Source organism: Poecilia reticulata, linkage group LG3 (assembly GCF_000633615.1).
Source record: "Poecilia reticulata strain Guanapo linkage group LG3, Guppy_female_1.0+MT, whole genome shotgun sequence".
In the NCBI taxonomy this organism is placed as follows: domain Eukaryota; kingdom Metazoa; phylum Chordata; class Actinopteri; order Cyprinodontiformes; family Poeciliidae; genus Poecilia; species Poecilia reticulata.
Genome location: NC_024333.1, coordinates 7766992 through 7781793, shown reverse-complemented (window position 1 = coordinate 7781793; position 14802 = coordinate 7766992). Strand labels below are relative to the sequence as shown.

Here is a 14802-nt window from a genome sequence, read left to right as displayed (position 1 = left end):
TATAAACGCGATCTGGTCCGAGACCACCTCCCAGTTGGACTGACTTTTTGTGCAATGTTGTTTTCTCATCTTTTAATGTCACTAGCAACACAATGTCAGATAATGAGAAGCACCTATTCTGCAGAAGGAGTGACTGAAACATTTAACGAGCCAAACCGCTATCTCAATGAAGAGAAATCCCCTATTGACATGGGCGGCATGTGTGACAGAGATTAGTGTTTGCTCTAACAGATAGGCCTGTTTTCCTAAAGGCAGAGCACATTTACTCAGTGCTGGTTAAACACATCCTGAACAGGCTGACAAATTGACTCTGGTCACTCAGCCGGCGGCCGTCTTCAAAGCGAAGAGCTGAGTGGAATGCCACCAAATTTGCCTAATTACTCAGCTTGGTTTTAGACTGATTAAAGTGCTGTATGTTATTATGAAGCATTCCAGATGTAAAACACTCTCATATAAACATTTTAGATTTTGAATGAGCTGTTTTTAGAGCACTGTAACTAACGCTTGATGTAGGACTCCATGACCGATGCCTGATTTCAGTCGGTTTTGAACTGACGTCGGGTCCCGAACGATCGACCAGGCAGATGGTTCTCATTCTTTCTCTGCTTATAAAACTGCGGTGCAGGTTGTCGGTACGAATACATTCCCAACCCAAATTGTGATGTAGAAACTGTTGGACTGAAAGTTCATGAAAGAAAACTTATGAAATATGCAAATGCTATTTATTGGCAGAACTTCATCAACATTGAGCCAGATCGGTAGAGTACAGATCATTCTTTACATTCATATCAAGTGCTGGCGTGAAGAACAGCAGCTATATATTCATATCATCTAGATTCACTTGCATACAAAACATCAAAAATGTTTTAAAAGCAAAACTAACCATCAAGCAAACTAACTACTAACAGCTCGGAGTGAACTTCTATGTTCGGTAACTTGGGCTTTAAAATGTGTTCCTGTAATACTCTGTAAAGTTAGTTTGCTCCCATCCCATAAATAAACACGTGTTGACCAATAAAACGCACTGGCGTGTGACTCATTCAACGTCTTTCAGGGGTTCACAGGCGTACTTGAACCCGACGTTATCCCCACCCAGCCAACGAAATAAACGCGTTGAGAGGCTCTGAGCGAGGAATGCAAATGGAACGTTGCATCATTAGAGAGCGCAGACATGTAAACATTTGTCCAAACCATTAAAAAAAACAAGCCTTTAATTATTCTGCAGTCTCTCTAATTTTCATGTTTTATTTTGCAACTTTTAATGTGAAATGGTGGAGCAGTTTTCGTTTTCTTGAATAACATTTTTTTTAATCCAGCCCAAACTTGTGAACATTGTTATAGTTAATGTTTGAATACATTCCAACAAGTTTTAAAAAGCATTAATAATGCAGACACATAATTTCCACTGCTGTTAAAAACCTAAACAACTTGATATTTTCATACATTTAAATCCACCACAGGCTGAACTCACTGAAGTCCCTCAAAAAACTAAAGCTCTTCATATTTGTATGGTGGTTGTGTTTTATTTCCTTCTCTGGCAAGATGGTCCCACATTTATATCAGTCATTTGCTATTTGACAGCCAGTCCATTACTAATGGTTCTGGATTCTGTGCTTTTCTGTCCAGCTTTGCTTTGACTGGTGTTGGATCTACGGCTTAGATGCTGGGGAAAAAAAGGAAGGTTCTGCCAATCAAACTCTATCCAGTTGTGATTGTAACTTGACTTTCTGTTTTTCATAATTTTATCAGTTTCATTATGATCCTGGACACAACTCAGTCACTCATAATGGCAGTTCGCCATGTGTCATTTAATTTTCTTATGATCTCACCTGATTCATCAATCAATGTAAGACTTATTACCACAGACTTTTTTTTCCTCCTTGTAGATAAATTGGCACACCAGATTCACGCTGCCACCTACAGAGCCAAACGTAGCAGTAAAATACAACAGGATTACTTTAGAGTTTTACTTTTAACCAGTCGTCTTCAGAGTTGAGTTTGCTTATGTAATCAGACTTTTGAAAAAAAATTTAGAGGGAAAATAATTGTTTGCATCCAATAAATCTTTGAAGAGAGCCTTTATGTCGCAGATGCGTAGTAATGTAAACGTAGTGACTTTTTTCTTTCTATTTTTTTTTAGGGAGTTGCTTTCATAAGCTTCATTGTGCTTCTTTTTAGAGCCACTCGTATCTTATCTGTTTTTTTTTTAACCGGATGCGTGACACTTTAATGTTATCCTAAAAGTAACACTATGTGGTTTTATTATTGATAGAGGTCTCTATTTAAGTTATCACTTGGACTTGGTGGCTTCATAACGTCACTACATTTGGACGAGGAGACTGACCCGGGCCGCGCCCATGTCTGCAGTGCTGCAGTTTGTTGGCAGACGTTCAAGCTGGATGGGGGTAGTCTGTGCGCTGCAGCACGAGGCTCAATGCGAGCGAAGTCGGTGGGCCTGTCAGAGCTGTCATTAGCAAATGATAACACACGATGTAAGCTAATATATTCAGCCGCTTATTTTTGGTGGCTGAGCATTGTGGTGGGCGCTGTGGTCAGTCAGACCCAACAATCAGGTTTTGTCTCTTGGAGTTGTTGGTGGAGTGACTCAGAGTTCAGTGGGCTGAGAGGAAGGAACGACGGCATTTCTCTCCAACGCTGCGGAGAGGCTGATGGTGGAGGACACCCTGCTCTTCCATCATCAGCAGGATGACAAGTGGATTCAGTTGTGCTTTTTTTTTTACACGTTTTACTTTTTCAAGCTTTTATATACAGTCAACACCTGCATTTCCACTACAAATATGTTCAAGTCTCTTGCTGTATTTTGCTAATGTTGAAAAAACACAATTTCTCAATTGCAGAGTTTTCGTCAAAAAGAAGGATAAAGTATTAAATTGTTAAAACAAGTCAACACTTTTCACGCCTGAGTAATGTATTGCTTCTCTTACTTCAATATAAAAATTTTGACTACTCTACCCAGAACAGAGTAATTACTCTGAATGAAGAACAGAGTGACTCTGTTCTTCAAACTCCTTTTTAACACAGATACCAGACAGAGACTCAGTTTAAGTGAAAGTTTTTGTTTGCACACAAACTTCATTATTTCCATCTACTTCCATCTACTGCGTCATTTGGAGATAAAGTAAATATTCGGTAATTGTATATATTATGACTTGAAGTATTTTACCCTTTTCTAACATACATACATTATGTACTGTAAGTATTTCATCATTTTTTGTTGGAAAAAAGTGGATTTGGAAAATTTTCTTATGCCTGACTATTTTGCAGATGTTATGCATTTGTGTTTACTTATTTAGCCTTAAAAACGCCAGAATTTGTCCGTATCCTGATATTTTTGTCTGTCTGATTACATCATTTTTAAATATTTAAATATTACATTTGATGTCGTGATCAGTCACTACTTGGATAATTTTTTACCAACTAGTTTTTACTTTTACTTAAGTAAAAATATGCTGTGCCACAAATTTTGACTTATCTACCCACCTCTGGCTTTTATCCTAATAAATGCATAAACCCAAAACATATTTATGAAATTTTATTAGCCTTTTTTCCTCCCTCTCTGCTGTCCTTGTACCTTCTCTTCATCCTCTTCCCTCTCTGTGCCTGTCAATTTAGCTAATCTTATCAACAGAAAACACTACTGTATTTTTCTTCTGTACAACTCGTAAAGCTTTGCTCTCAAGCCAGGAGTTTGCTGGTCCTGTTAGTTTTTCTGGCCTTTTTTCCATCTGACTTGGAGGAATCTCTGCGCAGTGTAATGCATGTACAGTGGCTCTGTTATGCTGTATGATGCAGATTGGATTATGTAACACGAGGCCAGAAGTTCAGCAGAGGAAAATTAGTACTTGCATGGCAGGAGGAGTGAGAATGGGTATGGCTTAGCAACACAACCGACTGACGCAGTGTGAGGAAAAAAAAATTATCAAGTTTTGCCATCAGCTCAAACTCTTGAATGAGATGAGAGATTAGCATTAGGAATGCGGTTTCAGTAGAGATGCAGCGATCGTCCTTTCCCTCCCCGACACCAACGTTTTGGTTTTCTGTGAGAAAACGTCACGAGAAAAAGTAAATGTGGAGATCTGCAGATTCACAGTTAACAGTAACAGACTGCTCCCAAATTCACGACATTGTTGCTGTATTTAGTGACTTTTATCAACCAAAATCTTAACTGGCAGGTCAGGCTTTTTATAGATCAGAGCAGAACTCTGCAATCAGGGCTCTCCTACTTAGAACTCTCATCCTTGTAGATCTTTTTATGGTCGCCTAAGAATATTTTTGTGTTGAGCGATATGAGGCCTTCTGTTTGTCTCTGAATGTCTACATTATTTCTCTATTCTTGGTCAAAGTGCTGCTGCTTAGTGGCGTTCTGTCTCTTGCAGTAATTGGCTCAGAATTTGACATTCCAGCATCACGTTCAGTGAGGAATCTGCTAATAACGCTTCCAGCCTTTCCATACCTTCCAGATGATTTTCCTCAAATAAATTCTCGCATGTTTATCCTGCAGTATTTGTTTTGTGGCTGTTCCTCTGTCCGCACAATTTCCTGCTAACCGTCTCACTTTTTAAACGGTGAAATCTCGTGGGCCTGTTTACGGTGCCCAAGGGTAAGGATACAGTCTTATTTGAAAAATTCATCCAGACGTCGACCGTTTACCGGATGGCAGGGGAAGTTAATTTGCTAATTTTCAATATGAGTACAGTTTGTGTTTTGCTTTTGTCTTTGAGGGGGGCTTGGACTGAGGAATGTTTTCCACTCATCAGCTTTAATTCAGAGGTTTACGTTGTATAAAAGATGTCTCTGATGGCTGAGGGGAGCCGGAGAGCCGCGATTATTTTTCTATTGGCTTTGCCTTTTAACTCCATCACCGTGTCTAATGCGTACTTCCTTCTCACTAACATAAGAGGACTTTTTGATTTGGCCAAATAGTTTATTTAAGCTTTGCTCCGGTAACAAGCCGCCTGTTTTTGTCTTGCTTTTGAGTAATCAGCTGAGAGCTTGACGAGAAGATTGATCTAATAGGAAACTCTTTGCATATTTTATGTATTTCTTAGTTCTTGTCCCCTGTATTAAACCTAGCTTCTGTGCTTGAAATGCATTAGAAGAGTCTGTTTTTCCAAGATGGAAAGAACCAGCTGACCTTTGACCTCTGTTGACTAAACTCAGTCTAGCTCTAATTTTATTCTGCTCTTTTCCTTGAAGGAAAGTATGACTTGTTGGGTATAATACCTCTGATTTCTAGATAATTTATCTGACTGAATCATCATTTTAGTGTTAATAAGACACAAAAGCAAGTTTGACTTCAGTAAATACTGAAATATCATGGTTAACTGTTTGCAGTTATTTACTGATGAGTGCTGCTGTAATATATATATCCAACATAATATATAATATTTACTGATGAGTGCTGCTTATATTTCATGTTCCATGTTTTACAATGGCAGGTTAAACCTGTACACTGGGCCAAACTTTACAATAGGCTTCAGAGTTTCCCCTAGTGCATTACAAGCCTGGCGGGCCACCAGGCTTTACTTGTGCCCCCACCAGTCCGTAAATCCGGCCTGTACTCCATGCTCAGATATTTAACACAGCGGCAGTGACCGCCAGAACCCACAGCCCACTGTGCTTTCTCTTGGCTAGAACCCATGACTGCACCTCTCACCGCTGTGATGAAACAACCACACCGACCACAATCCACCCAGGGAAACTCTGCCTTAAGATTACAAGGGTCGCAGTTATGAATTGGCCCTGGGACAATGCAGCGGGCCCACACACACCACACCACTAGGAAGTAACCTGCGTGTACGAAGGGTCATCTTGGTAGTGGTTTTGCATGGTTGTCGTCATGCTGTGCAGTCGCTGCAGTGGGGGAGTCAGCTGGTGGAAATCATGGAGTAGGATATGAAGAGGTCAAATGAACAATGCTTTCTTTGACTGATTCAGATTTTTGTAATTTTTCCCCGTTGGGCTGCTGGGAGAAGAAACGCTGAACGTTTGGTGGCACGTCCTGGAATCCAAGTGTGGTCAGAGGAAAGCTTTTTTCTTTTTATGTCACAACCCATTTGATTTAAGGGCTTTAAAACAAAAACAAACCTGTTCCCAGTGTGGCTCACATGATCCCTAAACACAAGGCAGCGTGAAAATTTCCTCCAAGCTGTTGATGATGTGCAAAAACACGATGCCTAAAAATAAAGAAACCGCAAATTAGGTCATCCTCGTCCCATTTAAGGTCAGGTCACTGAATCAGCTCGATAGCTAAGTACTCTGTGCAGAATGGCATCAAAAGTAATGACAAAAACTAGTTTGATTCCAAAGAAACTAGGAGCATTTGCTTAAATGCAGTTTCTGTTGGAGATTACATTGTATTGAAAATGTCTGACTTGAGGTTCAGATTCTTGTAAAACATGCAGAGTGGCACTGAGATTTTAAACAATGTCTGATTTTTATTTTACTTGCAATCAGGAGCCAAACTTTGTTTCAAAAGGTTTTTGTCAATAGTTCTGCATATTTTCCGATTGTGCTTTAAAGATTTCCTTTAGACTTTAGCTTTGGCTGCTGTTTTTTATTGTTTATTTTTCTGCCCAATCTTTGTAGCTGACCATGATGACGTTTTGTAAAAATGTTTTTTAAAATGAGAAAAATAACAACTTGGGGACAAAATTTGCAGAATCACAACAAAACTCAACCTATAGTTGCCGAACTGTTGTCTTTGACATTTAAAATCCCACCTTAAGTAGCTTCTTCACAAAGTTGTTTTCATGTGTAATAACACACGTTAGAATTTATATTAGTAACTTATAGTCTTATGTCAAGTGTTTAGTATAAAAATATTATATTTACAAATACACCAAAGATTGAAATGAGCAGGTCAAATACTGAGAAATCATTTCTTCTTGTTTATTAAATGCAGTTAAGCCAAGAGTTCCCACTATTATCAGTTCAGAAAAGAACCATTCAACAGAATTTACTTAGCTTTTTCTTTTAGGTTTAGTAAAACAATAAAAAATAATAAAGATCTGTTGAAATTGAAAATTGAAATGACTGAAATTGAGTGAAAAAGATCCAAAATCCACAGAAAAACTGAGAATGTCTCCAGTAAACCTGATATACAAATTTTCAGAGTATCGTTACATAAACATACGGTAACAATACTGTACTTTAAGCAAGCACAAATCTTTATGTAGAAGCTTAAACTACTGTGTGCCTGTTTTAAAAGATCAAAAGAAAAAACAAAGACTACATATGTAGCCAAAAAAAAAAAAAATCCCAGACATGTCCACGTTTGGATCAGTTGCGTGACTCACTTTTATTCTGTTATGTTGAGTAATAAATTCAGGTCACGACACGGACGTACAAGATGGTAGTTTAGGAAAGCACAGAAAACCCCTGTCTTCGGGATAAATATCTTTTAATTTGGAAATGAGGTGCTGGATTAAAATCCTGTTACCTTGATGTCTTCTGGATCAAAGAACGGGGGAAATAAAATATTAATTTTAATTCTGACGCAAAACTAGAAATCATATCCCAGCATGACTGATCCATAGCTAGACATCCAGGTTTCTTTTTTATTTTATTTTTTTAAATATCATCCTTGTGGCAGTGTCCCTGACTGTGAGCCTGCACTCAGACACATTACACCCTGAACACGCTGGCACCGCCTCAAGTCTGTCACTGCTCTGCCTTTTGGCTCGCTCTGTGGTCTGAGGCCAAGAATAATGTTGTTGACCCGTTAGAGTAACTGAAGTGGTGGGAATCATGTCTGTCTAAACACAGTCAGTCCTGCTGTCCCACTAACACTGTGGGACTGAGAGCAGGGAAGATTAGAATCTTTTAAAAATGTTATTAGTATTATTTTACCCAAATGCTTTGTAGTTTTGGACTTTGGTGACAGAGATGTTCCTAAATAGTTCTGGACAGGCCATGCAAGAAGGAGAATGGACACATATGCATTGTTGTGGTTAGCCTGCCGAGCGATTTTAAAATGTTTAGTCTTAAAGGAGAAGTTTCTGAAATCACAACTTTGCTTTGAGATCTCTCTCAATTTAACTTGCGCATTTAAAATGTATTTATTGATTGCTTAATTGGTCTTCTGCAAATTATTTGAATGTTGCTGAGGCATAAATACCGTCAAGCTATTTCCTCATGCGTTAAGAATCTGAGAATCTGGCCTTTTTCACCTTTGTTACACAGAGCAGGTGAAAGAACGAACCGGAGCTCAAACATAAATCAGCTTTCTGTGTTTTAGTTGTTCCACATCCTGCTTCCTGCTGAATGTTAACAAAAAGCCCAGAAACGCTCCCAGTACCTGGGGTCTGTGACCTGACAGCAGTGTGAGAGCTGCTGTGCTTGGTTTTTATTGGCTAAAGACGCTGGAAATTTTTTTATCATCATCTGAGAAACTGTTGTTGGTCTGTCCCCGTCTGACCTGCAGTCACTGAACCAAGCAGGTCAGCTCAGTTCACGGAGAGAGGGTGCCACGAACAGCAAGCACCTCTGGAAATATCGGAAATATGTTCTTCATTTTGACCTTGTGGGCCAATAGAGTCTTAATGTTTTTTAGCTTGGTGGTAAACAAAGTTTGTCTTGATAGTATGATATCTACCAGGTGTAACACCAGTACAGGGTGGTACTCAAAACTCCTTCCAGTTCTTCAAACATGGTGACTGCCCATTGCCTTCTCTTCTCACTTCACTGCTCCGTCTGAGATTTCTCCCATTGACCTCGATTCCTCCAGTAGAACCTGGCCAATTGGCGAACAGAAGAAGTTGTGAATGATGACTTTTGCAGTCGGTCTGTAGTTTTAACGATGGCAGTGGAAGAAGTGAACGAATTCGCCGTTCAGTATGTGTTGGCCATGCTTCCAAATATTGAATTAACCTTAACGACAGTGGCAGATGGTTATTCAGAGTGCAGGCAATTTCTGGTGAGCATCATAGCATCGAACATTACATACTTCACAGCCAGACGTTAGTGATTGGGTAACATTTAAAAGCTCAACGCCTCCAGCAAATAATCGTTTCTCAAAAGTTTAGACTCCAGACCTTCTGTATGAAGAGAATCGTAGAACTGTGAAGGACTGGTTTTTACCAGGCTACCTGACCAGTGAGCATTGTAAAACATCATCTCCTGATACGCTAGCAACTATTAGCTAGCCTTCTCCACACTTAGTGCTGCTGCCTTGCATTATTTAGTCTGCAGGTTTGGGAAACTGGAATAAATAAATAAATGTGAGTATATTTTCCTTCAATCAGTTTTGGTTGTATTGGGACAAATACTAAGTGGTCATAGTTTCATTACCGCTGGAGCTATTTCTTGGAGTGTGTTTGTAAGCAGCGTTCGGTGAAGGGCGAGGTCAGGGAGGGGTGTTTTCCCTTTTCACAGACGAGAGGCTTTAGACAGCTCTTAGTGCTTCTCAGAGGAATTTGTTTACTTGTGGTGGAGCTACAAATAACTTCAGAGTTTATATATGGTAAAAAAAAAAAAAAAAAGCTTACTTCCCCTCCAGGCAGCCATACAACAAAAACAGAGCTATGAGGGGAAATACTGGCTTGTCTTATTGCAGCACCACCACTACACATGTTCCACACGGCCACATGGATCTCATTACTCACTGAAGATTCCCCCTTATCCTCTTGGCCCTTCTTTAGTCTTCCTCTGGCAATTTGTCCGACGCCTTCTTTAAGACATCCTGGCAATCTGTTATTAATCTCCGTCAGAATGACATAGTCTTAACCGAGCCGTCAAAATGTGTGCTCTCTAACCGTGACCGCTTCAAGGTAATCCGACATGAGGCTGATCATTCTCCACACTCGACTCGCATCAAGACTGTGCACACCTAAAGTCGACTCACAACCTGACCCTTTCTGCCAATAACTTCTGTGAAATGAAAAAATAAAAATAAATTACAGTTTTGTCAGTTTTCTTTTTTTCTGATCGCATCTTTCTGTTTTCCCCCCTGCAGGCGTTTGGGAATGCAAAAACAGCACATAATAACAACTCCAGTCGCTTTGGCAAGTTCATTCAGGTGAACTACCAGGAGAGTGGCACTGTGAGAGGGTAAGAAGGACAAGCATCTACCGCTTTCTACAAACCTACTTTCTCTACTACTTTCTCTCTAATTATTTGTCGATGGCAGATTTGAATGTTTTGATTTGATCAACCTGTGTCTGTAAGTAGTGATATTTGAGGTTGACTCAGCAGGAATCCTGACTTGAATCTGATAGAGATTCTGTGCAGGGAGCTTGTAACACCTCATTATGTAGCAACTCTGCAGTATGTAATAAAATCATACTTTAAGATGCAATAAAACATAATTAAAACCACATCCTGTAATAATTGAGACAAACTGTGATAAAATACATTTTGAATAATTTTACCCTGATTGGTATGTAGGTTAATACTGACAGTTCGGGATATGAAACTGAAAAGGCAACTAAAGGACCAAAAACATGGGATTTATTGACAAAAGTTTCAATTTAAATGCATTTAGGATCTACAATCTGATTGTTATTTAAAGTACAATTTGGTCTCAGCTGTATTTGGTATTGTTCTGTTCATACAGGGCGTATGTAGAAAAATACCTCTTGGAGAAGTCGAGACTGGTCTATCAAGAGCACAATGAGCGGTAAGTACCTCTGCACTGAGATCAGATTCAGAATGTCTGACAGACATAAACAAATATATGCAATTTTAGGGTCTTGACATCCACAGCATAAAAATCATATTTAAATGTGTGAGAACAATAAGTTCAAAATTTCACAATATAATCACAAATCAAAAGTCTGAGGAGATTGCTTCCTTTGTTAAATATTAAATGGGAGTATTGTAAATTTAAGGTGAAACTGCTCACTTTCACTGTGTGAGCAGTTAAACTATTTCACCAAACTGATTGACTTTTGCAGAGATGGAAAACGAAGGATTTCAAACTACTTAAAAAAAAAAAAGATGTGAAAAGACTTTTTTACTGTTTTAGTGAAAGTGTTTCTGGACTCCGAGACCATTTACTTAATCATCCATCTATATATTTATGACGTGTTTTCTTTCCTCCTCTTCTTTTTCTTAGAAACTACCATGTGTTTTATTACCTGCTGGCAGGATCGAGTGAAGAAGAAAGAAAAGCCTTTCACCTTAAGAAGCCTGAAGAATATCATTACCTCAGTCAGGTAGAGGCTTTTATAGCACGATAAATGTTTCCCATGTGTTGAGCATACTTTCTGTTTAGTTTTTCTGCCATCAGCTCATCATTCTCAGGGTCCAGGCGCAGGAAAACAAAAAGTCGGGACACATCGGAAACGCTCTCGGTGGCTTTTTAACACAAACTAATTACCCTTTCCTTCGCAAGCACATGGGATATTTACCATCTTAATTCCCTCGTCTACTTCCACAACACAAGCCGCTTAATTTGTTTGCTTTGCTTTTGTGGGAGTATTTTTGGTAATAGCTTCTGCATATGTGTTAGGTAGGTTTTAGCACATGCTTTCTGACTCATAAAACGGGATAAGAGGAAGGGGGGAAAAAGCTTTGTTGTGTTCCTTGCCACAAAAACGAGTTTCGCATAAGAACACATGAAACATAGGGAATGCGGATGTCCTATAAAACTTGTTGCCTCTGTGCCTCTGGGCTTTCATAGTCACGATATGACAACCAGGGACCCGGTTCCCCCACCTCCTCCTCCACCTACGCAGAGGAGAGCAGGGAATTCCTCCCATTCCTCCCAGCCGCCGGCGTTCACATGCAAACACGTGGATACATTCGTGTGCTGCATGTTGTTCACATCCCATTGGTTTACTTCAGCGCATTGTTTTGTGGAGCTTAAAATGCACCTCTTGCACCTTTAACCCCACCTGATCGGCTGTGACATGCCATCCAGATTTATTGCCGTTTCTTTTCTTTTGTCAGTTTTCATTATGTGTCCTTTAGGGTCTCTTGTATTTTTCTTAACACAAATTTGCTCCTGCACCCAGAAATGCAGTTGAATTAAAGTTTGTTGAGGTTAAGCCTTGTGGGTTTTTAAATTAAAGCAGCCTGTTTGTTTTAGTGTTAATGAAAAACTATATATTAGTGACTCGTTTTAAGTGCAAGCTCTGTCGAGTATATAGTAATGATTCAAATATTTACAAACACACAACCTTCACAATTCATGTTGCCAGAGTTTTCTAAAAAAGTAATTTTCTTTTTTTTAATTTTAATTTGAAAAATTACAGATTTACATGAAATTACATATTCTGTATCACACTCATCTTTCCAGTGTCTGGTTCTTTTTTTTCCAGTATTGATCATTTCTAAACTACAGTCACGTCTTGACTGCATTTCTATGCATTTTTCATTTTAAAATTCTGCATTTTTTTCATAAATGTGTGATGTTAGCTATGTATTTATGACAAATATTTGTGTAGACTTCAGGCTTTAAATACTACACCTACAGAAAATACATCGTATAGATAGATGGACAGATGAATGAATATAAAGACGAATGTATTAATAGACAGATGCACCTAGATTTAGATGGAGTGAAGAGCAGATGGATTCATATTTATATGGATTAATAAATGGATAGATGATGGTCAAATGATGATGAGCTCACTAAATTACTTTAGAAATAGACTGTACATGTTATTTTCCATGTGGTCATGAGACGGCAAAGAGTTCAACGATTGATTGATTGATTGATTGATTGATTGATTGATTGATTGATTGATTGATTGATTGATTGATTGATTGATTGATTGATTGATTGATTGATTGATTGATTGATTTGTGATGCTGGAAGCAGCGACAGAACGCTCAGACAAAGCAGGGTTGGTTTATTTTAAAACAAGACTTGAAGGTCATTTCAAATTCTTCTTGTGTAATAACCTGAATACCTGATATTAGATCTAATATGATCCAATATTAGATCATATTAGAATAATAATGTTTTTTTTTTTTATCATAATCTTCTTAATTTATTTTGTTGAGACATTTTTAAAACAGGAAATAAAAAAAACTCATGGCTCAGACAGGCAGTAATTCATCATTTACTGTGATTAGTACATAAAGAAAGGATGTGTTAACCTGCTTTCTTCCCCGTTTGTCTCTACTAGCTGCTCTGTGTTACTGTGTATGGATGTTTACTCCTCCGCTTTGAATTGTGTTATTCAGTCAGACTGGATAAGCATTAATCTGCACCGTGATGAGCTGGTCATTCTGCTGCTGTTGAAATGTCTGAGCCTCTCTGTTGACATGCCGCCGTCTAACCCTGACCCCGCTGCCTGTGAACTCTGCCCTAACATTTCCAGATGACAAAGACAAGCAGCCGTCCGCACTGGGACAGTTACTGTGAGAGTGAACCGGTCAGTATATGAGCCTCAGCTGAGTGTCAACTATCTGCACCGTTTGGGGGCTGGGGGATTAGATTTAATGTCACCTGAACGCTTTGGGAACAAGCCACACCTTTCCTGCACACCCTCTCCCCAAAGCCCCTTTCCTCCACTGGTTTTGTTGCTTTTTGGGGTATTTCCTGGTTTGGGTTAACTTATGTTTATTTTAGCCCGGTTTGTTTTTGCCTTCCCCTCCGTTGTGCTGGTATGTCTAGTCACAGTAGCTCTCTCTCTGCCTGTTTTGATTTTGATCATTCCCAGTCCAGCATTTCCACTTCAAACAGAGCATTTAATCCACCTGTGTTCTCATTACCGACTGTTTTATGCACCCAGAAATATTTTAAAACATTGTTCTTTTTTTATGATTATGGAATAACCAGTTTACCCATCTTTCAGCCAGCTGATCCAAAGTGTGCAGCATTATGCACCATGCAGCCAGACAAAACTTGCATTAAAGAATCTTTAAAATCTCAAAAGTAAAGCGATTAAACATTTTAGCAGTTTTGAAAACAGAACTTTTTGAAATATGATCCTGGTAAAATGACCCATTTCTGTTCAGCTTTTAGACCTGAGTGAATTGACACTCGCTGTGGAAATGCTGGATTGATAAAGGTTAGTGATCAAAAACGACTGCCTGTAATCGGTTGTGTATTTGGTCTTTGTGTTCTCTCCTTTCTGTTTTTCCTCCCCACTCTCGTTTTCCACTTTAAAATATTGCTAAAGTACACTGTCTTATTGTAAATGTCCGTGAGTGGTATTTATTTCACATTATGAAAAATGTAAATAAAAATGTAAAACTTTAGAAAAGTATCAGGGAAACAACAATATTTATTTTTATGTCTTGATTGATAATTCTTCAGGCTGTTTCAGTCCAATGCCTGAAATTATTATAAAGTCAAGGAAATTTCAGAAATGTGTTTTTTTTGTAATTGAAATAATCTTTTGCCATTTTGTACTTTTGCAGTTTTGCGCCATTAACCCTTTTGCATTTGACAACCAATCATTTAGAGTAATTTTCTCTACTGAATTTGCTTCAAGGAAATGTGACGTTGATCCAGCGAATAATATCTATTAACAGGAGATATTTAATAATATAGAATAAAATGAAGCCATACGAGAGTCATGGCTGGATGCTGAACTACGAGAAATTATACCCAATACTCGGGTACAATGGTATGAAAAATAATAGTCAGAAGGTGTGAATTAGCTAAAGTGAGGATTTAAATGTAACTTATGAGTTAATCTGCAGACTCCTAATCTCCTGTAACAAACCATGTTGTATTGACACAACCTGATTTTAAAACATCTGTTCCAACATATTTTAGTTAAATCAGCAAAAAAAAATCAAAGATAGAACATCTTAGCAGATCGTAAATTGTATAATAACACCAATATGCTGATAGTTAATCAACTAAATAATGATGGATCT

General features: G+C 38.5%; 1 protein-coding gene across 6 annotated transcripts in view; it reads left to right on the top strand.

Moving 5' to 3' along the window:
- myo9aa (myosin IXAa) overlaps positions 1-14802 on the top strand; it is a 103531-nt gene that overhangs the window by 38594 nt on the left and 50135 nt on the right. For 5 of the 6 annotated variants that reach the window (XM_008404694.2, XM_008404693.2, XM_008404690.2 and 2 more), the window contains exons 3-6: positions 9977-10071; positions 10577-10639; positions 11078-11177; positions 13293-13346. In XM_008404694.2, the coding sequence (XP_008402916.1) occupies positions 9977-10071; positions 10577-10639; positions 11078-11177; positions 13293-13346 (312 nt within the window). The remainder of the gene's footprint in view (positions 1-9976; positions 10072-10576; positions 10640-11077; positions 11178-13292; positions 13347-14802) is intronic. The other variant, XM_008404691.2, reaches the window with a different exon arrangement.